The sequence below is a fragment of the Hippocampus zosterae genome, chromosome 2 (genome assembly GCF_025434085.1).
Source record: "Hippocampus zosterae strain Florida chromosome 2, ASM2543408v3, whole genome shotgun sequence".
Classification (NCBI taxonomy): Eukaryota; Metazoa; Chordata; class Actinopteri; order Syngnathiformes; family Syngnathidae; genus Hippocampus; species Hippocampus zosterae.
In genome coordinates, this window is record NC_067452.1 from 2,228,366 (window position 1) to 2,256,236 (window position 27,871).

Here is a 27,871-nt window from a genome sequence, read left to right on the forward strand (position 1 = left end):
CAAAGACAGGAAAAAATCATCATTGTTATTTGGGTTGACCTCATCATCGCAGCCAATAACATTGAGAGTCTAAAACAGGTGAAAAATTATTCTTTCCACTAGGTTTAAGATGAAAGACCTTGGCAGGCTAAAACACTTTCTGGGCATAGAATTCAGCCAGTCTGATCAGTGTGTCAAAATGTCACAAGAAAAGTATGTGAGAAAGATTTTGCAACGATTTGACATGCAGGAGTGTAAAACAAGGGTGACCGTGTGACCAAAAGAATTTTTTTTTCTGAAGATTCGCCTCAGATGACTGATTTGAAGAAATGCAGAGAAGCCGTTGGTTGCCTTATTTATCTGGCTACATGCACACTGATTTATGTTTTGTGGTAAGCAAAGTATCACAAATTTTTTCTATTTAAACGAACATTGGATCACGGTGAAACATGTTTTACGCTACCTGAGGGGTACAGCAGACAAACAATTTTGTTTCCCAAAGAGCACTGAAGGACTTGGCCCGAGCATACAGTGATGCCGACTGGGGAGCGCATCCAATGGACAGACTTAGTATGAGCGGCGACTGTGTGAGTTTGTGTGAGACAAGCGCGTTGATTTCGTGGAAAACCAACAAACAACCCACAGTTGAACTATCAACATGTGAAGCCGAGTATATGGCTCTGGCTCTGACAATACAAGAATGCATCGATTTGGAACAAGTTCTGAAGGGTATAGACACCTACAGAATGTGTACAAGAAAACGATTTGAAGATAACCAAGGAACAATTGCACTCGTCAAAACCCCTGTGTGCAGACAACGCTGTAAACACTTGGATATAAAGTACCACTTCATTCGATCCACTGTAAAAGATGAAAATATCACAATTTTTTACTGTCCCACAGAGGAAATGGTGGCCGATGCGATGACCAAACCTGTCTCCAAATTGAAGTTAATTAAATTTACAAAGGCTATGTTCGCCACATAGAAGGTTTAGTGTATGGCGTTCACTGTTTGTATGCAACCTTGTTATATGTAGGTTGACTAAGTGGGAGAGTGTTAAGATTGTATGATTGCCTTTTACGACTGAGCCAGTAGAAGGCAATATAACTCTACTTTTGTTCATAGTGAGTGACATGGTCGGCCTATAAAAGGGACACGCCTTTTTCTTTTTCTGTCTTTCTTCTCTCCACCTGTTCAATAAACACCCCGATACATGGCTAAAGGAAACACCTCATTCATCGTGTCATTCTTGGATGTTGGGCAGAAGGATGCCAATCTGCACGCACTGTAAAGCGACTCTGCTAACAGTTAACCTTTCAAATTGTCACCATTTCAAATTAACAGTGATTATTTGGTGAAATATTTTCGAACTTTGTGAATGAGAATTTTTTCAAGACCAAAATAATGGCCTGAATAGCATTAATAGTGTGTTGAAGTTGGAATAGCGTGAAAGAGTGAATGAATATATAACCAGAGGTGAAGAATGTAGACTATATTAATTTGTGAATTTTGGGGGTATTTTAAAAGATATATTTCGGGGTATGTGTGAATTTTCAAAATGCTCACATTTGATTAAGTGAATGAGCGGAATATGCTGAATTTCCAAGGGCAATGGAATCAATCTGTTTTGATGAATATTAATTTGGGAATGAAAAGGAGGTGAACAAAAAATTGAAACAAGGAAAATTATACCCTGGAAGGCATGATTTTGTGAATATATAAATGTGGAATGATTTGGAAAGACTTCAAATAAAGTGAAATGATAATGAATGAATTGGAATGATATATAATGAATGACTTAGAATCAGCTAAAAGTGTAGTTGTAGCGAAACTTTGGAGTCGTACTTTTTAGTAGCATTTAGTCATGGAAGAGATAGTACTCAGTAGTAGTAGTAGTAGTAGTAGTAGTTGTAATAGTATGAGAAGTACTAGTAGTAGTATTTAGCAGCAGTAGTTATAGTAGTACTATTACGAGTAGAAGTTTTAGTAGAACGTTTAGTGTTAATGATAGTAGGAGTACCTAGTAGTAATACTTCATAGTTTTTGGTAGTAGTTGTGGTCGTAGTACTTGTAGTAGTTGAAGTCGTCCCATTACTTAGTCGTAGTAGTACTAGTAGTAAAAATACTGTAGTGGTAGTATTTAGAAATAATAGTAATATTTAGTGGTCGCAATGAGTAGTAGTAGCCGTAGTATCAATCAGTACTAGCTCGCAGTACAAATACCTCAGTATTTACATAGTGCGTTCACAACAGCAGCAGCGTGCTTTACAGAACATTCACATAAAATAACAAAAATAATATAACAGACACATAACATAAAACATTAAGAATAACAGAATCATAGCCTAAAAACTATTCCTGCATACGCCTGGTTGTTAGAAGAATGTAGTAGTAGTGTTTGCAGTCGTATATGGAGTATTACTTATAGTCAGTACTTGTCGTAGTACATGTAGTAGAATTACAGTACCTGTAGTAATAGTAGCACTCATAGTAGTGCTAACTAGTTGTAGTGCTTAGTAACAGTAGTAAGATTAAGATATCATTTATTTGTCCCGCAATGGGGAAATGACAATCAGAATTCAGAAAGGAAAAACGCTGGGTAGGGAGAGGGAAAAAAAAACACGCTCGAACTATCCTCTTCCGAGCATAATTTAAGTCCAGGATTAAAAAAAGACCTTAGCACATGAATAAGCATATGACAGTTACAACAAGTCACAAGACATAACATGTAATAAGGGGGAGGATGAATGTGGAGGGGTGGGGGGAGGGGTGACCGCAACGCGGCCGAGATGACCAGCTGCACGGATTCACACGAGCGCTCCGCATATCGACCACGTCACGGGGGAAAAAGCATCGGAGCGATGAAGACGGTGATAACAAGGATGTGTATGCGCATGTGCTTGTCCAGTCGTATATGTGTATGCGTGTACAGGTCATAGCTGCTTCGTCGAGGTCTGCTCATCATGAAGACAGTCCATGGCCGAGAAGGAGGGGGGTGGTGGTGGGGGCCCTAGACTCCATGCGTATTTCCATCCAGGGGAAAGGCTAGATAGCGTTGTTTGTTTTGGAGAGACGGCCGCCAACAATTCCAGACAGCCTTGAGTCCTTGGTCTGTATCTCTCACTGGCGTTTCATTCAGATCTGAAATTTCTTTCCGCAGCGTGGATCCCAACGTCTCCATGGTATTTTCAACTGTAGGAGTTAGCATGTTTTCTCCGTGCCTGCGTGGGTTTTCTCCGGGTACTTCGGTTTCCACCAACATTCCAAATAACATGCACGGCCGGTTAATGGAACACTCGAATATTGTCCCTCGGTGTGATTGTGAGTGCGGGTGGTTGTTCGTCTATGTGTGCCCTGCAATTGGCTGTACCCCGCCGACTGCCTGAAGAAGGCTGGGATTCAATCTAGCACACCTGCAAATCTTGTGAGGGTAAGCGGTTGAGATAATGGATGAATGGATGGATTGCATGAAATGAAAAAGAGGTTTGACTGACCACTGAGATGGGAATTGAACATGAAAAATGTCCCGGAGAAGGCAGCGAAATTAACGTTCTGTAGTGTGTAATTATAAGAAAAACAGCACAGTGTAATTATAAGAATGTGATATTCAAATATGTGAAAACATCAATGAATATATTGTATATACCGTATTGGCCCAAATATAAGACAGTGTTTTTTTGTATTGAAATAAGACTGAAAAAGTGGGGGTCGTCTTATATTCGGGCTCCAGACATTATAACCATTCATGACGTTAGATGCCGCCAGATATCAGGGGAGTGAATGCTGAAATTGACTCCCCAGGCCCAAGTGAACCGCTGTACTGTAATTATTTTCTGTATAAAAATTAATTTGGTGTTCAAAAAGTCTTTTTTCAAACTTGAGTCTTGAAAAAGAGGGGGTCGTCTTATAATCAGGGCCGTCTTATATTCGGGCCAATACGGTAATTGTAAAATGAAACAGGAGTTGAACAGGAAAGCATCCGAGGTGGAGGTGGAGTCTACCAAGTCACCTAAAACTTCCCTTCTGAAACCCTTGGAATGAGCTCAATTGGTATGTAAGGATGTCTTGAAAGGGGACTTGATGGGTTTAAAATGTTGAAACAGAGAGTTTTAGCAATGAGAACATCAGTATGTTGAAAAATGTGTCATCATCATGTTGAATGCCAATGGAATGCATCCTTTAAAGTCATTGTTTAATGTAAAATTAAGTTTTAGCAATGAGAACATCAGTATGTTGAAAAATGTGTCATCATCATGTTGAATACCAATGGAATGCATAATTTAAATTCATTGTTTGAAGTAAAATTACACTGAATGGATACTATTAATAATGTGCAATGATTACATTTTTTTAATGGGGTTGGTGGATGTTAGTGGTGGGGGAGCACAGAATGACATCCTACCTTCCCTCCAGGACACACCAGCCGCAGTAAAGGTCCCTGGTGGCCAGACAAGAGTGGCAGTCAGCATTCCATTCACATGATGACATGGCAACTTTGGACACCTGAGAGACATGTCCATTACTTTTGGATGAAAACAGGAAGGAACATAGCATCCTTGGAAAACAGACATTTCCCACGCACCCTGCTATTGGTCAGAACAAAAAGGTTCTGCTGGTTGGTATCTAATAGGAGGTCAGCTTTGATTGCACTGCCACTGTCCACCAGCACACTCCCGAACACTTCGCCCGAACCATTGGACCGAACCAGCACCTGTGCATGACAACAATATTACAGCTCAATACAAGGGAGGCCTGAAGGCGAACTGCTGTCAGCGTTGTTCTTTAATGTGGCCCACTTAGCATTTATATTATCGAGAGTCCTGTAACATTTGCTGAATTAGGCTATTTTCCTAAAATGTGTGTTATATTCTGTCAATAATAATAAATAGCCCCCCAAGGTTCTAAATATTAACACCTTTTCATCGTTTGAACTATTTTCCGCACACATTTGAACTTTTTTGTTCATTTTCACATGACCAAGTCAACCTGTCTGATTTAAAATGTAAAAAGCTGCTTGAGCAAAAGAGCTTGCCCACCCATGCTAAGCCAGGAGCATGACATCATCACAAATTCTTCCATAAACTTCAACTGGTCCAGAATTCTTCAGCTCGTATCATCACTAGAACAATCCCCTCCTTCCATCACATCACCCCCATCTTCCAACAGCTCCACTGGCTCTCTGTCAAAATGAGGATCAACTTCAAAATACTCCTCTTTACATTTAAATCCAACCTAACCTTCTCCCCATCCCCCGCCCCCCATCTGTCCACCTATGTGTTCCCTCTGCCCGTCTCAGCTCGATGGGGTGCAGAGTAGTGATGTCAGTCGCGGACGAGCCGGTACAAAGAGCTCTTTGATGTGAACGGCTCCCTTCGAGAGCCGTTTTTTCTCTCTCTCTCTCTCTCTCTCTCTCTCTCTCTCTCTCTCTCTCTCTCTGTGTGTGTGTGTGTCGCTCTCTCTTTTTCACATGTCTGAAGCGAGGTTTGGCAGTGGCTCAGCTGTCCTGCTCAGAGAGGTAGACCGGAAGAGAAAGGGGAGGGGGGAGGGGCGTGGTAGGTACTGCGCGGAGTGCACACTGAGCACATGCTGCGTCGCGTCTGCGCAGCCACAGACAGACACTTGAAGAACCACAGATTTCAAGGGCAGCTGATCCACTGAGCTGGTGGAAATACCGAGCTTCCGTCGACCCCCGTTTCATGAAAGTAATCGAGAGTAGATTATGCATTGTAGCAACATCTGTCCCGTCAGAGAGGGCGTTCTCAATGACTGGACAAATAATTACTGACAGAAGGAGGCGAATCAGCCCGTCCACTCCTTAAAATAAAGCAAGGAGTAGCTTATGTTTGTTAAAATAAAGCAAGGAGTAGCTTATGTTTGTTTTGTTCACTGCTGCTCGTATCATCAGTTAATACTCACTATTTTATAGCGTGTTTGATTGTTGTTGGTTGAAGTTTAATTTTGTTGCTTGTTTACTGTTTGGAGCCTTTTTAATGTTCAATAAAATAAATAAAACACAATTTCTTTGCTTGATAATTGTTGCTATTTGCAGTCAGTAGAGGGCAATATTTAGTTCACCAAGTCATTTATCAAAATGTATGCTAAATTTGTCAGAAATATTTAAAAGAAAAGCTCAAGTTAAAATAGCCATTTGAGAGCCAAAAAGAGCCAGCTCTTTTCACTGAGGTGATCCAAATGAACCGTATCACCGAAAAGAGCCGGAAATCCCATCACTAGTGCAGAGCTTTCAGCCGCTCCACCCCCAAAATCGAACTCACTGCCACCCGACATCCGTAATATTGACTCTCTTCTTACATTCAAAACTCATCTCAAAACCCACCTATTTAAAATTGCATACTCAGTTTAAACTCATCTCTTCTTTTATTTATTATTGATAATTTTATCTGTGTTTTTATTGCTCTTGTTTGATTGTAAGGTGTCCTTGAGTGTTTTGAAAAGCGCTCATAAATAAAATTATTATTATTAAATATCATTATTATTACTATTACTCTGTTTTAAAGAAACAAGCTTCCTCTTGCGAATGCTAGCCAAAGTGTGTCACCTTGTGCAGTCGTCCCTCACGGTCACCCAGGAAGGCTACTGTGTGGCCTGCCTCTGTTGCTGTGGCGACAGCGGTAAGCTGGGTAGTAGTGGTCAAGGTTGGAATGGCCGGGAGAGGCTTGATACTGCCAATGGGGCTCGGTGTGTGTTCCCATCCGCAGAGATACTCCGAGACGGATACCTGCAACACCAGGCACGAGCTTTAAGGTAGCTGGATGTATCATGCCTTTTATCAGCATCATTATCATCACTAGCATCATCGAAGGCCGTAGTTCAGGAGGGAGACGTCCTGTCACTGGTTTCAGTCACACACCGAGAAGGTTCAGCAAGAGGAGACACTACCTTCCTTTTGATCCATAGCCGCATGAAATGATTGGATTGGATTGGATTGGATAAACTTTATTGTCAAATGTACTGTATGTGTAACATACAGCACAGATGAAATTTCTTCCCTCTCAACATACAACAACTCACCAATTTACAGTATTATGAAGTACATATGCCCTCGAGAGATTGAAAATCAGCATGTGGTTTTAAGGACCACCACTACCAAACCAATAATTTCTGTAATTAAATGAGCACTTTTAATTCATTCATTCATCTTCCGAGCCGCTTGATCCTCATTAGGGTCGCGGGGGGTGCTGGAGCCTATCCCAGCTGTCTTCGGGCAGTAGGCGGGGGACACCCTCAATCGGTTGCCAGCCAATCGCAGGGCACACAGCAACGAACAACCATTTGCACTCACACTCACACCTAGGGACAATTTAGAGTGTACAATCAGCCTGCCACGCATGTTTTTGGAATGTGGGAGGGAACCGGAGCACCTGGAGAAAACCCACGCAGGCCCAGGGAGAACATGCAAACTCCACACAGGGAGTGAACCTCTGCACTGTGAAGCCGACGTGCTAACCACTGGACTACCGGGCCGCCCAGCACCTTTAATATTAATGCTAAATGCTATGTTAGCCATCTCTGTACACATGCTCAAAACTGTGTTTGGTAGCCACATTGTGCCTCGCATTGTTGATCTGTGATTCTCAGGAAATTGAATGTTTGGACAATTGACACTGGATAATGTGAGAGGTAGCTGTGGTGAAGGATGATTCCTGAAGTCCACGATCACCTCTGCAGTCTGCAGTGTTCAGGTCCAGGTTGTGTAGGCTGCACCAGCTGCTCCACTTCTTGTCGGTACGCAGACTCGTCGCCGTCTTTGATGAGGCCGATGACTGTGGCGAGCTTTCTGAGTTTGACAGCTTGGTGCTTTGAGGCGCAGTCATTCGTGTCGAGGGAGAAGAGCAGCGGAGAGAGGACGCATCTTTGGGTAGTCCCACTGTTGATGATGTTGTCCTTCCAGCCTCAGCTGTTGTGTATGTCCTGTCCATTAGGAAGCTGAGAATCCACTGGCAGATCATTGGGGACACACTAAGCTGGAGATGGTTGGCTGTGAGGAGTTTCACGATGATGGTGTTTAACACAGAGCTAAGTCCACAAACAGAATCCTTGTGTAAGTGCCTGTGCCGTTGTGTTGCTCATCCACAGACCTGTTTGTCCGGTAGGCAAACTGCAGAGGATCCAGAAGGAGTCCAGCAATGTTCTTCAGGTGGTTCAGCACAAGGTGTTCAAAGGACTTCATGACCACAGACACCAGAGCAGTAGGCCTATAGTCGTTTAATTCCGATGCTGCTGGTTTCTTGGACACTGGGATGATGGTGGACTGTTTGAAGCAGGATAGGGCCTCACACAGCTCCAGGGATCTGTTGAAAATCTCTATGAAGACCGGAGCCAGCTGGTCAGCGCAGACTTTTAGGCAGGAAGGGGATACCTTATCTGACCCCACGGTCTTCTTGATTTTCTCCTGCTCAGAGCCATCTCAAGCCCTGTTTGTGGATCTCTGGGACAGGGAATGAGGTCTCGGGTATGAATAAGGTAGTTTCTGGGTGGGCAGGTGTGGAAAGTGGAGGTATCCTTTTCGAATCTGCAGAAAAACATTGTCATCGTTGTCCTCTTCCCTTATTGTTCACTGCTTGGGGGATGGTGTCCTGTAGTTTGTCATTGGTCTCACGCCATTCCACACTGACATGAGCAGAAAAATGTTTTTCAGCTTCTCTTTGAGATGTTTATTTCCTTTGTCAATTGGTTTTGGGCGTGTTTGTACAGTGCCCTATCTCCACTTCTAAAGGTGGCCTCTTTCTCTTTTCTAAGTTGTCTGAGTTTGGCAGTGAACCATGGCTTGTTATTGTTGAAGGCGCGCAGGGACTTTGTGGGTACACACATGTCCTCTCAGAAAGTGAAGAACAGTCAAACCACGGTTTTCGAACGTCTCTGTCCTCGACCAAATCGGTTTTCGATAAAAAATGTTGAGGTTTTTATGCCTTGAATTCTCGACCAAACTGAGCGCACTTGAATGCGCCACTTGACTCCTCTCACTTTCCTTACACGAGGAAGCGACACTTCCTCGGGTAGACGAGGAAGTGACGCTTCTTCGTTCAGCGTTCCATTGTGAGTAGACGTGTTCAATAAAGATTTTTGAGACCGTGGTTTCGGTTTTTGAGCAAATCGGTTTTCGAACAGCCCTCTGGAACGGATTATGGTCGAAAACCGAGGTATGTTGTTCCAGTGTTTGTGTATTCATCCAAGTTGCCAGTTAAAGTTTCAGACATCCCCCCAGATGCAGTCCAAGCCTTCTTGTAGTGCCAACTTTCCTTCATCGGTCCATCTCTTCACAGTCTTGACAACCAGTTTTACGCATTTGAGTCTGTGCCTGTATGTAGGAATTACGTGTATTAAACAGTGGTCAGAAAAGCCCAGTGCTACATGGGCAAAAGATCTGTATGCATATTTAAGTGTTGTGTAGGAATGGTTTAGAACCGTCTTCCTCAACTGGCGGACCGCGATCCACGACCGGACCGCCGACCTCCTCTGTCTGGACCTCCTCTGTCCGGACCCTCGGCAAATTGTATAAAATAATAATTTATAAAGTGATTTTTACATTATACATTTTATATTTGTGGACTATAATCTGCGCATTACCGCGATCGCTTGTTAAAATGATGAGTTGTATTCTTTGCGTGCACTAACAGATGTAATGCAGAGGACCACAGCAGCGCGACTTTGTGTGTATAATGTTTGACTCACTGGAGACCCAGGCTGAGCAGGGCATGTCGGCGATAACGATGCGCTGATTGGCTCCTCTGAACTTAAGGTGTGTCCATACATAAGCGTCAGCACGCGTCTATCCCAATACACGCACATTCAAATTGGATGATCTTGTCAGGAAACAGACGCATGTGCGACGCCACAGTGTGCTCACAGCTTCAGCCCAGGAGAGCCACACACAATTAGACAAGACGAATCGCGGGAGGTTTCGATTGTGTGCAGTTTTGCTGCCGTCTACCCGGGGATCTTTGCAGCTGTTTAACAGCAGAACACCGCAACATGGTAAATGAACATCCCAATCCGAAAATAATATTTGCATGCCTCAGACATTGCGTTTATCTTTATGGGAAGAACAGCACTGCAGATTCCTGTGCTTCCTTGTGTCAGTACTTAAAGTGGTTCTTAACTCCTCTTCTGATATATTTTTCAGTGATTTCAGAGGGGATGTGAAAAGGGGAATTGTACAAATGAAAAGGATATTTTTGCTTTTATGTTTAGTATTTATTTTGGTAAAATTAGTATATTGTTTTGTTTTTGTTAAATTAAGGGAAAAAAACAACTACTGTTTAACAAAGTTAAAGTAAAAATGACTTATTTCCCTAAAAGGGCTATTTCTATTATTAAGCAGGCACAACTTAACAAAATAAAAGAGTTCCTATGCCTCAACACAATACCTCTCTTATTTGCTGTGTACTGGCAAAGTGAATAATTGTTTTTTTCATGCACCCCATTATTGGTTGGTATAGCCCTGCTCCTCATGACCACAGTGCATGGGACCGGACCATGGTCTTATTTAAAAAAAAAAAAAAAAAGTAGACCGACTGCATTTCTAGTTGAGGACCACTGGTCTAGAATGTTGCTTTCTTTGGTGAAACAATCAATGTGCTGATTTTCCTGCGAAGTTCATGGTTACGTTGTGCTTCATTAAGAGGGTCATAGTTACTCCCTCCGTTTCAGCACGCTTCATTGAATTTCATCACTTTTTTTTCATCACTGACATTCAGAGCACTGTGCAGATTGACATCGCGTCTACACCAGTGATGCTTTGTTTTAATTAAAATCACCCAAAATGATAAAGAGTGACTCTGGATGTTTTAGCTAAAGTATGTTTACCGGTACTTTACTTGGACTCCATCCTGAACTAGTCGCCAGTCAGTCGCAGGGCACATATAGAGACAAACAACCAGTCACACCCACAACCATACCTCATGGGAACCAATCCCACGCTGCACACTCACAAATCAGGTACGTGCATTAATTTAATGAATGCAATAAAATTAATTAAATCACAATACTGTGGTCACGACTTCATGTGTGTTTGAAGCCAGTGCAAAGCGAGTGAGTGTTCATTAGCTTTCCCAAGTTGTGACTGCTTGTAACTGTTTTAGGTTGGGTCCTTGTCACTTACTTTGGTTCTTTATGTTGTTATATTGATTATGAGTCTGAGAATATTGATTATGAGTATGCAAGAAAACCGACATAAATGTGCGAGAGTGTGTATGTATGTAGTCCCTATACAAACCAAAAGTTTTAGTAATAGATAAGTATAGCACATATCAGGGTAAAAACATTTGTTTATACTGTATGCAGACTGCTTCCTTTTCTTTTCAAATTGATTTACAACTACAACTATTTAGATATTAATACATAAAGCGTGGGACGAGATACATTTTTTTAACATCTTCCTACTCCTTTGAACATGTAAATCTGTTTTCTTTTCCTTTTTTTTACAATTTTACTTATCTTTACTTTCTGTCAATGTTATTACTGTTTATACATTGTCAAAAAACAACAACAACAACCTTATTTTGTCATATAAGACAAAATATGTCTCTTGGTATTTAAGCTTGAGTTTCTCAGTGACACATAGTCAGAATGTCAAACTTTCTTCCATGGCTTCTCCAAATAACTCTGCTCTCTATTGTAACTTGGTATTTTGTGTTCTGCATCCAGACCGGCTCACTATTTTTACTTTGCATTTTTGTATTTGAGGACTCTCCCAAGCAGTCCATACTCAGGGAGCACTCCTCAACACACATGAGGAACTACTACGTGCAATTATGGAATCTATTCAGAACCTTTCCACCACCGTCAACACAATGGCCATCCAGCCAGTCTCCAGGGCTTTGTTGCAGACATCACCACTTGCTCCAACTCATCCCTCTACTTCCAATCAGGGAGGGATCGTCAGCTGCTGCTTCACCTTTTATTCGGGAACTCAACATTCCATCACCCGAACAATATTCGGTGAGATGGGGACTTATGACGATTCCTGTTGAACATTTCCTTTGTCTTCAGGCAATAACTCAAAGTGTATTAGAACGATTGCACTACTCTGGCGAATGTTATCAGCTTGATTCGGGGAAGATCAGGGAGATGGGCCAATTTGTTTGAGTCAAAGATTCAATTTTTCACCCTCATGTTGGAATCATTCGCTACTTTTTGTCTTGAGTCTTTGAGCAGCCTTTTATTAATCAGTCGTGAGGCTGATTGCATGAGGTCAGTGTTCTCAGTCAGCTGCAGATCAAGGGCACTGGATTCAGGTTTTTGGCCTCAGAGAGTGGATGGAATGAATCCGGACAAAATACGGTTTGTTTTTGCACACTCTGGGAGGAGCTCCAAGATCAGATGTCCACTCAGGATGTGCCAGAGTCTCTCAGTCAGAATTCTCCTGGGAATTCGGATTGACAACTACAACAGAAAGAGCCAGTGAAGGGCCAAACCTGTCCACCTGCCCACCCTTCAAGTGTGGCCTCCTAACGGGCTATTTAAAGAGCTGTGGACTCGTCCCCCCTTTTCCCTTTTTGAGTTCTTGCTTGGCTCTCGACGAAGGCGGACCCTTTTTGCTTTCTGCGCTGTCCCCCACCTCACCCCACCCTTCCCTGCTCGCGACTCAGTCCTTGTGCTGTCTTATGTCTGACTTTTCCTAGCCTCCTGTCATATTTTCATCCTAAAAACAAACATGGAATTGGTTGGCTGGTCTCTCAATGCCATCAACAACATTTTCTCGATGAGAAGAGCACAAACTGTTGCGGGTTAGCAGGATGGACAACAATTTGGAGAAAACTGGAATCCGTGTTCAATTACTGACTGAAATCATGGATTTGACTGATCGACGCCACTAAAGAGACATGAGCCACGGACTCAAGGCTGTCTTAAATTCTTGGGCAGCCTGCTACCAAAACAACATCTGCTATCTCGACCTTCCCCTGATGAAAATTTTTTGTTATTGTAAAGTGTCCTTGGGTGTCTTGAAAGGCGCTTATAAATAAAATGTATTATTATCATTATTATTATTATCATGTCTCTCTCCTCAAGCCGGTCTTTTCTAGCTTCCACAGGCCACTCTCCTAACAGCTTTGAGGAACGTTCCTGGGTCTCAAGGTCCTTCATCCTTGACTTCTCCCTCCTCCAGGACTGCTCCTATCATAGTCCTGTTCTTGTGTCTCTCCAACAGGTGTGGCAGAGGAGGGCCTTCCCTCCAGTATGCATACATGCTGCCAATTTGTTCATCAAGTTAAGCCATGTATCTAAGGACTTCCTAAGTGCCAAGTCTGTGTCAGATTATTGACCTTGCTGCTCAAGTATTATTTTCTAGACCTCTCAATCTTGTCATTGTCGTTGTTGCTCTCCAGTCTGCTGCCTTGTAAGTATATATGTTATTTTGTCTTTGATCTTGCTCATGTTTTTGTTTTGTGAAGTTGGACTCTGGACATTCCATTTATAATCTTTGATTTACTATTTCCTTGCTTTTGCAAGCACTTTTTGTTAGTCTATAGTCTTTCCTGGTTCTTTTTGACCAACGATTTCTGTTGATACTTTGTTGGTGCACTTTTGTTATGAAATAAATATTTGTGTTCAAATTGTGTCTACGTTTGTGGAATCTGATCGCCATTCAGTTCGTTCCCGAACTGTCTCAGCTACAGGGAGTTCCCTCACAAGCCGTGTAGGGCATCGGGTGGTGCCCCTTGAGGTGGGTACAATTGTGACTGGTTGTGACTGTGTTTTGTGTTGGGTCGTTTAAGTTCCCAGTTGCTAAGGTCCTTTATATTGTCACCTTTATTTATTTATTTTTGCTTAGGCTGATAATGATCCTGATCATTTGAATCGCATGTGTTAGAGAAGGAAATATGGAAAACAGGTTGGATAGGGGCACTCGAGGACTGGACTTAGGCACCCCTGCCTTCGAGTGGCTGAGTTATTCTCATCAACAGACGTGCTCCTTTCTCATTGTCCTTGTGGAACGCATCACTAAATAACATACATATACACATAAAATCAGAAAGAAGGTGCAGTTCATTCTCCTGCATTACTATTTTAGTGTGTGTGCGTGTGTATGTTTTGTACGGGTCATACAAGATCGTGACATCTGTCTGATGATTATTCCAGCTGCTGAGGATATCGAGTGTAATCCTCACTCACTCACTCACTCACTCACTCACTCACTCACTCACTCACTCACTCACTCACTCACTCTCAGACACACACACAGTATTAAAGTCAGAAGCGATGCCCACTAAAAAGCCTGTAATCCGTGACATCACAAGATGATATCAATGTGTGTCATGCTCCATGTTGTCCTCCTTTAGGCCAGGGAATGCTGAGAGTTGTAACGCTATAACTTATCAATGCAATGATATGATGATGTGAGAGTTACCTGAGGAAGAGTGAGACAGTTTGACGAGAGTGTGTAGACCACATAGGCCTCCTCCTGCCCTTTGACCCCACGCCCACCTTTGGTGTAACAGGACTCCCGTGCTTGCTCCATCATGGCGTCCACCTCCGCCATCCCAAATACGCACAGCGCAGCGTTATCTGTGGCCAAAGACGTTGATGTCCATCCAGCCACCATGACGATGAAAAGTGTGGGCTTCCCTGAGAGTAACCCCAGCCATGCTCCTCGGGGCAGGTTGTAGCCACCGTGGCATAGCAGAGGCACCTCAACATATGAGTAGAAGTTGCGGTCGGAGATGCAGACGCGGGATATGTATGTGTGGTACTCCATCTTGTTGCGAAAGTCTCGCCTTAAGAACAGGAAGTAGACATGGTCTTTGAAAGTGACCACCTTGACAAAATGCATGTCGTACTCAGAGTAGCTCCCAATGATCAGCTTGCCCAGCTCGTCCTCTTGAGCAAAGGCTCGCTGAGGAAGGATTGCTGGGTAGAGGCGGCGGGCTGTGATGGGTGGGATGTCGCCCAAACCCATTCCAGTGAAACCACGCCCCACGAGCATGAAGCGCAGCATCTCTCCACCAGCTCTGTCCCTAGTGGTGAGCACGATGCCCACTGTGGAAACATGGGGGTCATTGGCAGCAACGAACTGCGTGTCCACCGGGTTAGTGGACTGGTACAACAGCTGCGACATGTTGGTCAGACTCCTGCAGCGAACAATCACACACACAAAGTCAGCACATGTCGGCGAGCATGTGTTAGGCTGAGACTTTGAAATCTTACCTCTTTTCACAGATGCCCTGGTACAATGATCCACAAGCAATCATGCTACCCTGCTCCATTGCTTGACCCCGGTCCAGCAGCAGCAGCTTGTTGTGGTTGTGGGTCGGCCGGGCTGAGGGACAGTCTTTGAGGGCAATGGGGGGCAGGCAGTTGGGGGAATCCAAATGAGGTCCGGTCTTCACATGGGACATCAACTCCAGGTCCGAGCTCAGCTGGTGCAGGTGGTCCATTCCACCCACATACAGAAGCCCTGTCTCCGCATCCAGCACCAGGTGAGAGAGGGGGGCTCCTCGAAGGGTCACCCACTGCACAGACGAGTCCTGGGCCAGGAGGGGTACTAGAGGGATGAGGATGAAGAGAAGGAGGAGGAGTGACGGGGGGGTCATGGAGACCAGCATGACTCCTCCTCCTTACCTGCCAGGGGAAACACAAGACATGCCTTTCAGTGACAACTAAACATGCACCGACAAACAGACATTTTGCCACAGAGCGCTGCTCTTCATATTCACATATCTGTAAGTAAGATTGTTTTGTACATTAAAAACAATAGTAGCACTCTTGTATGGATTTAATTAACTAAAGTATAACTTTCATTTAAACAATTAATTTGTCAGCATGCAGTGCACTTACACCAACAAGTTGGAAGCACAATATTGGGCAAGGGATCGATGTCTTATTTCATTTAACTTTCCAATATAGGATGTAGGCTATGCATGTGTAAGGTAGAGAATCACGGGTGGTCAATCACAAACACACTGGCAGGCCACGCTCACGAAGAGCCAAAGAGGACTCTTGCAGAGGACGTGATTCACGTTCATGTACTCTGACGCTGTGCCACTCACTCACTTACTGCTGGAGTCTATCCTAGCTGAATTTGGGCGGAAGCCGATTCCACCCTTAACTAGTTCAAATCACTTGCAGGGGACATAGAGAGATAAACAACCCTTCACACCTGCATCCACACTGTCACTGAGTGGGAACTGATCTAACGTTGCTCCCTGCGTTGCAACGATTTTTAACAAAATCTTTTTGCCACAGTCAACACCCAAAACTTGTGTTTTGCACCTGTCATGGGGAGCATTTTTCACAGCCTCGTTTTGTTCAACGGAAATGTCGGTGCTGTGGCTGTTGAGCAACCTCCAACTGGGTCCCAAAGCGGCTCCAAAAGCCACAGCGACCCGGGTACCAGCAGACCCAGTTGTCAGCTATGGACTGGGAACTAGTGATGGGTCCATGAGGCCTCATGAAGCATGTCGACTCACTGACACACTGTGTTGATACTGTGTCACTGACCACTGCCACCTGCACCCCCCCCCCGAAATCCCTGCAGTCAACCCTCAGGCTTCCTGGGCTCTGGTGGAGGACCACAGCTGAATCGGGGACGGACATCACCCGAGGGGTGAGACGAGGATTATTATTATATATATACATTGTATATCATTCTCGTCTCGCCCCTCGGGTGGTGTCCGTCCCTCATTCAGCTCGGGTCCTCTACCAGAGGCCAGGAAGCTTGAGGGTTCTGCGCAGTATCCTAGCTGTTCCCAGCACTGCACATTTCTGGACTGAGATATCCGATGTTCCTGGGATCTGTTGCAACCACTCATCGAGTTTGGGGGTCACTTCCCCGAGTGCTCCGACCACCACAGACACAACTGTCACCTTTACCTTCCAGGCTCTCTCCAGCTCTTCTCTGAGCCCTTGGTATTTCTCGAGTTTCTCGTGTTCTGCCCTTTCTGATGTTTCCATCACTTGGGACCGCTACATCCACACAACAGCTTTCCTCTGCCCTTTATCTATGATCACGATATCTGGTTGGTTCGCCATTACCATCTTGTCAGTTTGGATCTGGAAGTCCCACAGGATCTTCGCTTTGTCATTCTCCACCACCTTCGGAGGTGTTTCTCATTTTGACCTTGGGGTTTCCAGTCCATACTCCGCACTGATGTTTCGGTAGACTATGCCAGCCACCTGGTTATGGCCTTCTATGTAGGCTTTCCCTGCCAGCATCTTACACCCTGCAGTTATGTGTTGGATCGTCTCAGGTGCCTCTTTGCACAACCTACACTTTGGGTCTTGTCTGGTGTGGTATATCTGGGCCTCAATGGCTCTGGTGCTTAGGGCCTGCTCCTGAGCAGCCAGGATGAGTGCCTCTGTGCTGTCCTTCAGGCCAGCCCTCTCTAGCCACTGATAGGACTTCTTGAGATCAGCCACTTCAGTTATGGTCCGGTGGTACATCCCGTGTAGTGGCTTGTCCTCCCATGATGGTCCCTCTTCCAGCATCTCATCCTCTGTTCCCCATTGTCTGAGACATTCTCTGAGTATGTCATCCGTTGGAGCCTTCTCTTGATGTATTCATGGAGTTTGGATGTTTCATCCTTGACAGTGGCTTTCACACTCACTAGTCCCCGGGCTCCTTCCTTTTGGCTTGCGTACAGTCTCAGGGTGCTGGATTTGGGATGGAATCCTCCATGCATGGTTAGGAGCTTTCAGGTTTTAATGACCGTGGTATGAATCTCTTCCTTTGGCCACCTTATTATTCCTGCAGGGTATCTGATCACTGGCAGGTCATAACTGTTTATCGCCCGGGTTTTATTCTTCCCATTGAGCTGGCTTCTTAGTACTTGCCTCACTCGCTGGAGGTATTTGGCCGTAGCCGTTTTCCTTGTTGCCAGTTCGAGGTTGCCATTGGCTTGTGGTATACGAGGTACTTGTAACTGTCCTCAATGTCTGCTATTGTTCCTTCAGGGAGTGAGAGTCCTTCAGTGCGGACTACCTTTCCTCTATTAGTCACCATCCGACTACATTTCACAAGCCCGAATGACATCCCAATGTCACTGCTGTAGATCCTGGTCGTGTGGATCAGGGAGTCTATGTCCCTTTCGCTCTTAGCATACAGCTTTATGTCATCCATGTAGAGGAGGTGACTGATTGTAGCTCCATTTCTGAGGCGGTATCCATAGCCTGTCTTGGTGATTACTTGGCTTAGGGGGTTCAGTCCTATGCAGTACAGCAGGTGGGAGAGTGCATCACCTTGGTATATGCCACATTTGATGGACACTCCTGGCAGGAGCAGGCCCTGCGCACCAGAGCCATTGAGGCCCAGATATACCACACCAGACAAGACCCAAGGTGTAGGTTGTGTAAAGAGTCACCTGAGACAATCCAACACATAACTGCAGGGTGTAAGATGCTGGCAGGGAAAGCCTACATGGAACGCCATAACCAGGTGGCTGGCATAGTCTACCGAAACATCTGTGCGGAGTATGGACTGTAAACCCCAAGGTCAAAATGGGAAACACCTCCGAAGGTGGTGGAGAATGACAGAGCGAAGATCTGTGGGACTTCCAGATCCAGACTGACAAGATGGTAATGGCGAACCAACCAGATATCGCGATCATAGATAAAGGGCAGAGGAAAGCCGTTGTAGTGGATGTAGCGGTCCCAAGTGATGGAAACATCAGAAAGAAGGAACACGAGAAACTTGAGAAATACCAAGGGCTCAGAGAGGAGCTGGAGAGAGCCTGGAAGGTAAAGGTGACAGTTGTGTCTGTGGTGGTCGGAGCACTCGGGGCAGTGACCCCTAAACTAGATGAGTGGTTGCAACATTGGACATCTCAGTCCAGAAATGTGCAGTGCTGGGAACAGCAAGGATACTGCGCAGAACCCTCAAGCTTCCTGGCCTCTGGTAGAGGACCCGAGCTGAATGAGGGATGGACACCACCCCGGTGAGAAGAGGATTTTTATTTTTTTTTTAAAGAGAAAAATAAAAAATACCGAGTGACTGACTGGCAAGTCTGATTGTCTTCAAACGGAGTTTGAAAACAATCAGATACATTTTCTTGGAGGAATTCAATAAAATTTCACATCGATAAAAGGTCGAATCATGCACCAAATTCCAAAGTAAAATCAAAATGGTGAACTTCCTATTTGGTTTAGGGAATGACTTAGATACTATTTTGGCCAGTTACATATGACTCTATGCCCTTTGTATTTTTTTTCTTTGCTTTTTTGCATTATGTTTAATCGCACAATATCACAACAAATTGCATTGTATCGTATCGGATTCCATTGATTTGAACTAAATGTGTATCGCATCGTATCAAATTGTGAAGACGGTGAAACGCATCGTGTCGTCAGATAATTCCATGTATCGTTTTAATTATCGCATCGCTGGTAGTGCATCGAATTGTGTATCGAATCGTCCTCAGTGTTGAGATTTACATCCCTAGTGTGTGTGTGTGTGTGTGTGTGTGTGTGTGTGCGGGCGCGCGCATGCATGTACGAGATGTGACTCTTTGCATTAACACAGTAAAAAGAATGGCTCTTAGTCTCTGTCTGGTTGGCCACCCCTAACTATACAATAAAACACTCATACACAAAGTACTGTGCATACATGAATCTTTGGATGAGGTAAACTGAGGATTCCAGCCAGCAGGTGACCCTGACAGAACACTAATGTCGTTTGAGTGCATGTTGGATATAAAAAGAGCAAAATAAGTCACTTTTTCTCAACTGCAAACCCCATTTTCATAACATGAACCAAACCATCTCCAAATCTAGCAAGCCCCTTCCCCCAACCTCCCACTGTTGAATGAGCACTTGCTTCTGAACTTCCCAAAATGCATGCTGGGATACTGTATGTTGGGGCCTCAGGCCTTAAACACATTCATGGACCAGTTCAATATTTCCATGCTGACTTTCAGTTTACGCATGCATGAACACATCCGCGCACGCGCGCGCACACACACCACACACATACACACACACACACCCACACACACACACACACACACACAGACACACACACACACACACACACACACACAGCATTATAATAAGTTGCTCCATCTAATACAAAGAAACTCATCAATAATTCATAGAGAAGACATGAATGTTTTCGGAAAGTCAATGAGACAAAATTGGAAGGCAGAGAAAAATCAAAGTGTGCATACATGTGTGTGTGTGTGTGTGTGTGTGTGTGTGTGTGTGTGCGTGTGTGCGTGTGTGCGTGTGTGTGTGTGTGTGTGCGTGTGTGTGTGTGTGTGTGTGTGTGTGTGTGTGCGCGTGTGTGTGTGTGTGTGAGTGTGATAAAGAGAGAGAGAGAGAGAGAGAGAGAGAGAGGTGCCTTACAGCAGGGTTCCCCAACCTTTTTTGCCCCACGGACCAGTTTATGTCAGACAATATTTTCAGGGACCGGCATTTAAGGTGTGGCGGAAATAATACAACAAAATAATATGGTATGAGCTGCATGAAAACTGTGGTGTTTTTGAAATACTATAATAAACATGAGAGTCTAATCTGGCCGCAACACTCTGATCGGTATGGTAATGTTTAATGTCTTCAAAATGCAATACAACGCAAATTCAAAGGCCACGAAAATGTCGACTCACCACAGCCCCGAGCTTGATTTTCTGCAACCAGACGGTCCCATCTCAGGATACAAGGAGACAATGACACGTCAAGTGTGTGGTTTATGTCCAGTCTACTTCGTAATTTTGTTTTAGTCGCCGTTGCTTCAGAAACCCCCCGCCTCACACAGGTAGGATGTCGGAAATAGCAACAGTGCTATTGTGGCAATCTCAGAGTATTCAGCCATAACTTTAATCCAGTTGTCTCGAACATGCTTTTAAGGCCTCCTTCATTTGCGATCTCCAGCAGATTTTTTACTCATTTTACAAGCTCCGGCGTTTTGTTTTTAGTCTAATTGGTCACGTGACGGGGAAGTTTGACATGTATCAAGCCTGATAGACAGATGTAACGGAGAATCCGGTAATTTTTCAAAATAAAATATATTTCGTATTCTGTAATAAATACATTGGAATTAAGGCAAGTTCTTTCTGTGCGGCCTGGTACCAAATGCCCCGTGGACCGGTGGTTGGGGGCCACTGCTTTACAGTGAGTGAGTGTCCAGATATGATACAAACCATGTATCATGTGAATCATGTGATGGAATGAAAAAGACCATCGGCTCTATTTTCATAGAAAGTGTACATGCGCTCAAGCATAAAAACTGGTCATTTTCATGCTAGGCATTTCTGGTTAACCATGTTTGGGAATTTGACCATTTTCCGCGTATACGGGGAAATCTGCCATTTTATTTTTTAAAGTGATATTTTTTGTGAATTGTCTAAACCTATTGAGAAAATTTTAGGGGGGGTCAGGTACCTCATCGTCGAGTTTTCACGAGCTCTCCCGATCAGTCTTTCCATTTTCCGATTGTAAACAGCCCTGCGATTGGACGTGTATGCTTACTTGTTGTGATTGGTCGCTATATCGGCAAATGCAAATCACAACCAATCCGTGTTTGCCTTCCTCAATCCCTTTCTCGCGAATGCCGAATGTTATCGAGACTCGCAACGAAGCTAAAGTGCGTCAGATAGATGCGGATCTGAAAGCACGTTTCGATTGGACTGGTTAGATAGAAAGCTGACGGTGTCCCCAGTAGGAAACAGTAAAGAGGAACCATTGTGCTTGTGTCGGATTTTGTGAAAAAGCTCGATGTCGCCGATAAAGCTCTGTGTACAATGTGTGACAATGTCATTCTATACGGATCGAGAGGATGGAAAGCTTGACAGTCACGCAACCTCGGTGAAACACCGAAAACAGACATTTCTACTGAAAAGTAACTGCTCGATCTCAGATGCTTTTCGACAGCCTGGAGCATGTGACGTAGACGTAGAGGACCAATAAGCATTTAGCGCTTGCTAAAACGCTTAAAATGAAGAGAAAATAAAGTATTCTACCTCATGGCAATATTGTTGTATATACTGTAAATAGACATCCACTTTATTGAATAAAATACATTCATAACCCATATATAGTAACAGTGTGGGACTTCACTATCACTGTATGAGGTAAGAATCAACAGCCTTTTTATCACATTTACACAAGACTTTATGAATACAAGTAATGAACAATATCTTATATATATGTATATATGTGTGTTAAATATGGCAGGGAATGCATTTCCTTTTTTAGTTTTGATTTTGAGTAGCAAATTTGAAGTTACATGTCGGTGCTCATCAGGTATGCATAAGCAAAATTGCACAAATTTTCACTTGAAAGAATAGTGAACAATCTTGGGATTTTTTTTCTGTTTAAGTTTCAAATAGTGTGTAAATAGAATACATTTCATCTTCAGCATGTTTAGAGCCACTTTTGTAAGTGGCCCAGACCCGTCCCAGACACGCCCCCTTCCGCTTTTTTCATCACTCGCCATTCTCATCCCTGTAAATATGACAACAGCATGCACAGAATTATCTGCATCATTGTAGAAATCAGTACATTCAGCGCATCATTATTATCATTATCTTTATTAAATTTATTAAAACAGTCCCCACAGCAATCATTGGGAGGGTCACACAGGAAAATGAAGATTTGGACTCAAAGGCGGTCTTCAACTGCTCACTTCATTGCAGTTATAACTGATCGACCTGGCCAACTTCACAACATCCGTGCAGGGCTGCTTGCAAGTTCCTTATAAATGTACTTGCCAGGATGTCCGAAGATTTTCTGAACAAATCGGACACTATAAACATAGACTCTGATGAATGTCAAAAAATATACAGTATTTATTTACAGAAAAACGGCATGAGGCAGACAAAGTACAAATAAGGACACTTGTACAATAATCAGGATAACAACGAGAACAAAAACTGCTTGCAAACGGCAAGGACTGAGTGGAGCTACTATTACAGTATTGTCCAGGAAGTAAGTTGGCTGTGTTCAACCCCACAATGGTGTGAATGCTACTTTCTACCAGCGCCCGCCTACAAGAATATCCAAAGAAAGAAAACTCTATTCATGCACAAAAGTGAGACTCCACCTTGCCCTAGACTTGCACTTGGCATAAAAATAGGGCCCCCGGTCACTGTTGGACTCGAAACACACACACACACACACACACACACACACACACACACACACACACACACACAAACACCTACACGCACATATACACACATACACACACACACACACACACACACACACAAACACCTACACGCACATATACACACATACACACACACAAACACCTACACGCACATATACACACATACACACACACAACACAGCAGTTTGTTCAACACAATGCGGTCTGCTTAGGAAGAGCCCACAAGCACTGCCTGCAGACTTCTTTAGGTCTCACAATAATGACCATCAGATCTCCTCAGTGATCAGAACCTGGTCCCAGAAACAGAAAAGAACTGGATCCAGAACTGGTGTTGGAAAGGGAACCGTGTGTGTGTGTGTGGGGGGGGGGGGGGGGGGTCTGGAAGTAACCGCAATGCCAAGGTCTGATTTGCTGCTGTGTATCAACTGCTTTAGGTCACTTCCATAGAAGCTCAGAGGTGCATCCCATTGCTGATAACCATGGCAACAGTGAGGAGGAAGAACGTTGCCTGCCTGTTTGAAATATTCCAGTATTCAGCAGTTTACTTCGTGAAGTGTGTGGTTTTGTTTCAACAACAATGTTCTTTTGTTCCCAGCCAACCGCACCCCACCCACACAGCCTCAAAACCTCACGAACACCCCCACACAAACCTCCTTGCTTCTCCTGTTCCTGGGTTTCTATTACTCTCCAGGGTTCTCGCCTCCTCCTTCGCTCTCTATTTAAATGCAAGTCCAAGTGATATTAAACGCTGTCTTACCTCAGGCATGCAAACACACACACACACACACACACCCATGCTTGACATCTCTTTGAAGATGGCAAGTATGAGGATCTCGGTAAAAAATATGCATGACGTGTGTGTGTGTGTGTGTGTGTGTGTGTGAGAGCGTGTGTGTGTGTGTGTGTGTGTGTGAGTGTGTGTGTGTGCGTCCATTTGTGTGTGTGTGTGTGTGTGTGTGTGTGCATATGTGTGTGTGTCTGGAGACACAGAGAGAGAGGAAAAGTAGGAACGCCAACATGCAGAATAGCTGCTTCCACCTATTTTTCGATGTTTTGCTTTTTTTTTTAGGTTTGGGTCGCAGATCCATTTAGGCTGGGACTGGAACAGCTAGTAAACAATTAAGTAATTTTTGTAATTACAAGTTCCCAACATATTTGGTAAGTGACATGGAAAGTGACGAAAAACTGCCAAGGTAACCAAGGAAACCAAGGTAGAAAATGTGTTTATATAAGAGTTCATCAGGTCTCATAAGAGGTTGCAAAAGTTCACAAACCATTCGCCTGAAGTTTGCCAGATGTTCGGCAATACATTTATTTTTGGGGGGGTGGGGGATGTTCTTGTTGCAAGGAAATTTTGAACATGTTGAGGGGGAAACCCCTAAAAAAAGTATGAATAATAGCTAGTCTATGCAGTTAACTGCATTTTGAAATGTCCTTGCATCAAGAAAGGTACAGGCGACAGTTTAGTGAACATGTGCGATTTAATGAACCCTGATGAATCCTGATGACAACGCAACATTTGCTGCCTTCAAAAACTCTTGCATTTGTTCACCGTTCAGTAGTATCAGGGCTTCGCGTCCAACTTGTGCTGTAGAGCAGACGTTAAAAACCGCATGGTTTTTAATGTCTGCATGGTTTTTAACACACATGCGACTCCGCGCGATTGAAAATACCATGGAGACGTTGGAATCCACGCTGCGAAAGAATTTTCGGATCTGAATGATTGGCGCCAGTGAGGAGATACAGACCAAGGACTCAAGGCTGTCTGGAATTGTTGGCGGCCGTCTCTCCAAAACAAACAATGCTATCTGGCCTTTCCCCTGGATGGAAATACGCATGGAGTCTAGGCCCCCCACCACCATCCCGCTCCTTCTCGGCCATGGACATAAGCCGGGACTGTCTTCATGATGAGCAGACCTCGACGAAGCAGCTATGACCTGTACACGCATACACATACATGACTGGACAAGCACACGCACATACACATCCTTTTTATCACCGTCTTCATCGCTCTGATTCTTTTTCCCCCGTGACGTGGTTCGATAATGCGGAGCGCAACGGCGAACCGTGCAGCTGGTCATTGTTCGGCCGCGTCGCGGTTACCCCCCCCCCCCCCTTCACATTCATCCTCCCCCTTATACATGTTATGTCTTGTGACTTGTTGTAAATGTCATATGCTTATTTGTGTGCTAGGGTCTTTTTTTTTTATCCTGGACTTAAATTATCCTCGGAAGAGGATAGTTCGAGCGTGTTTTTTTTTTCCCTCTCCCTACCCAGCGTTTTTTCTTTCTGAATTCCAATTGTAATTTCCCCATTGCGGGACAAATAAAGGATATCTTAATGGCTGCTGAAGTTGAGGATGAGGAGAGAGGAGCGTTGGCGCAGAGCGCCGATGCGTATTTGGAACCGTAAGTCGCCGCTTGGAATTGAAATGGATTTCCACGGGACAGCAGAAGTGAACCAATCTCTTTTTTCGTCAATGGATGCTACAGCTTCTTGTTGACTTTGAAACTTAGCTTGTAGCTGACGTGTGCATTTTGAGCATGACGTCTCTGATCCACTGGTTAAAGGAAACCCTGATTCTCTCCTCTTTCATCTCAAACTGCTTCAAAAAACAAAGCGTGTGATGGAAAAGTGGTTAGAACTGCATGACGTTGTGTTTTATGTTATGTGTTGTGTTTATTATTTTACTTTATGTTAACTGTTTTGTTAAGCGCTTTGTTACAGCTGCCGCTGTTGTGAAAGCGCTATATAATGTTTTTGGCATATAGGAGGAAACCGTAGCACCCAGAGAAAACTCACACAGGCACGGGGAGAACATGCAATCTAGGGATGTGAATCTCAGCACTGAGGACGATTCGATACACATCTCGATGCACTACCAGTGATGCGATACTTAAATGATACATGGAATTTTCTGGCGACACGATGCGATACGTTTCACCGTCTTCACGATGTGATACGACGCGATACACATTTAGTTCAAATAAATGCGATCCGATACGATATAGTGCAATTTGTTGTGATATTGTGCAATTAAACATGATGCAAATACGCAAAGAAAAAAAGTTTAAAAAAAGATGAAATTCAGTATGGTATTGCAAAAAGTAGACCACTTTATTCCTTATAAACAGTAGAACGTGTAAAACAACTTATTTATGCCCTTTCACAATTGGGTTTTGTGCAAAGAAAATGTAAACAATTTGGCACCTGAGACTCACAGCTGTTGCTGTAGTGTAAACACAAACAGACTACTCACTGAGTGTCTTATGTGAAATATCCATCTCCATAGGACAGAAAAAAATACAATTGAAACAATGTGGCAGTCACAGCCTCAAAGCTGCTGTGACAAGCCACTCTCACTGAGTGTCAAAATGAAATGTCCAAAAGAGTCATCCATATATAGTTGTTCCTTGCGCGGTCACAGTGAGCTGCAAGTGAACCCCCAAAATAAGAGGCGATTTTTTTCTGATCCTGACCTGGTTTGCCAAGAGTTTCTCCGGTGTCCAACGAGGAACTGGACGAGGAGGCGGGGGAGAGGGCGGGAAACTTGTCGGTGATGTTGTGCCATCGTTTTAAGTGGTCTGCATATTTGTGGTGCTGCCGTTGTATGGCTTCGTAGTGCGACATTCTATGCAAATTACGGTGCTTTTATCAATCTTTCCGTCTTTCTTTTCTAAGCCGTAGTATTTCCAAACATAAGATCTGAATGTTGCGAAAGCATTAAATACAGTAGTTTCCTCGCTGCTGCTTGCGCGAACTTCAATAGTGTTTCGCTAGTTGTGTACTGGACTGTATGTGACGCACGGCTACCGTCCGTATTCAACACAAAACGCAAAACAATGATGGTGCATTCATTGCGCCTAGGAAAGGGCAGATAGGTGACGTTTAACATGAATAAAACGGCGCTTGAATCGGATTTTACCGATACCCCCCAATGCATCGTGAGGAATCGCGATTTCACCCGTCAATCGCGTCGTGCCCAGTGAATGAGCCGATGCACTCGCATCTCGCACGTGCGCATCGATGTATCGATTAATATCGATTATTTTCCACACCCTTAATGCAATCTCGACACAGTAAGGCTGGAGACGGATTTGAACCCACAACCTTTGCACTGTGCGGCAGAAGTGCTAATCAGTCTACCACCATGCCGCCCCCATCCTAAACATTTCAAATGTAAACTTTAGAATTAACATTTGCTTGATAATCCAAGTATTAATCAACAATGAAATTATTATATTGACTATCATTCATTCATACCTGTTGTATCCATGCTATTTATTGAAATTGATATTCCCTCAACTCACTATCATACGTTCCGTATTTTCACGACCATTCGGCGCACCGTATGGTTGGGCGCAGTCTCATTAATGGGTGCTATTTCTGTATTTGACACATAGACAAAACGCACTGTATTATTGGGCGCAGTTTTACAGTGGTAAAACATACGCCAGCTTAAACATACGGCATGCATGCGCGCACGCTAAAAACACGTTAGCTTGAAGCATACAGTAGCATGCCAAGACATACAGATACAAGCTAAAAACACGTTTTTAAAAAGGCAACAGAAGCAAAACTGAGTTCCGTTGTATTTTATTTAGCCATCGTACAATGTACTCATGTTTTTCGATCAATCATCACCCAGAAATCCATCAAAGTCCTCATCCTCTGTATCAGAATTGAACAATTGTGCAAGCACCGGTAATCCATCAAAAACCCCGTGTTCCCTCTTGTTGTCAGAGTCACTCTCATTGCCATGTGGCTCCACAGAAATGATGCCGGCTTTGCCAAAAACTCGAACAACAGTGCAAGCAGACACGTTCGTC

At 44.0% G+C, this 27,871-nt stretch overlaps 1 protein-coding gene across 2 annotated transcripts in view; it reads right to left on the bottom strand.

Annotated features, from left to right (window-relative positions):
• Positions 1-27,871, bottom strand: part of plxnb3 (plexin B3) — a 155,963-nt gene that overhangs the window by 114,389 nt on the left and 13,703 nt on the right. For both annotated transcript variants that reach the window (XM_052058672.1, XM_052058670.1), the window contains exons 2-6: positions 15,149-15,562; positions 14,352-15,072; positions 6,540-6,719; positions 4,563-4,691; positions 4,383-4,483 (exon numbers count right to left, since the gene is read on the bottom strand). In XM_052058672.1, the coding sequence (XP_051914632.1) occupies positions 4,383-4,483; positions 4,563-4,691; positions 6,540-6,719; positions 14,352-15,072; positions 15,149-15,546 (1,529 nt within the window). In that variant the 5' untranslated portion in view covers positions 15,547-15,562. The remainder of the gene's footprint in view (positions 1-4,382; positions 4,484-4,562; positions 4,692-6,539; positions 6,720-14,351; positions 15,073-15,148; positions 15,563-27,871) is intronic.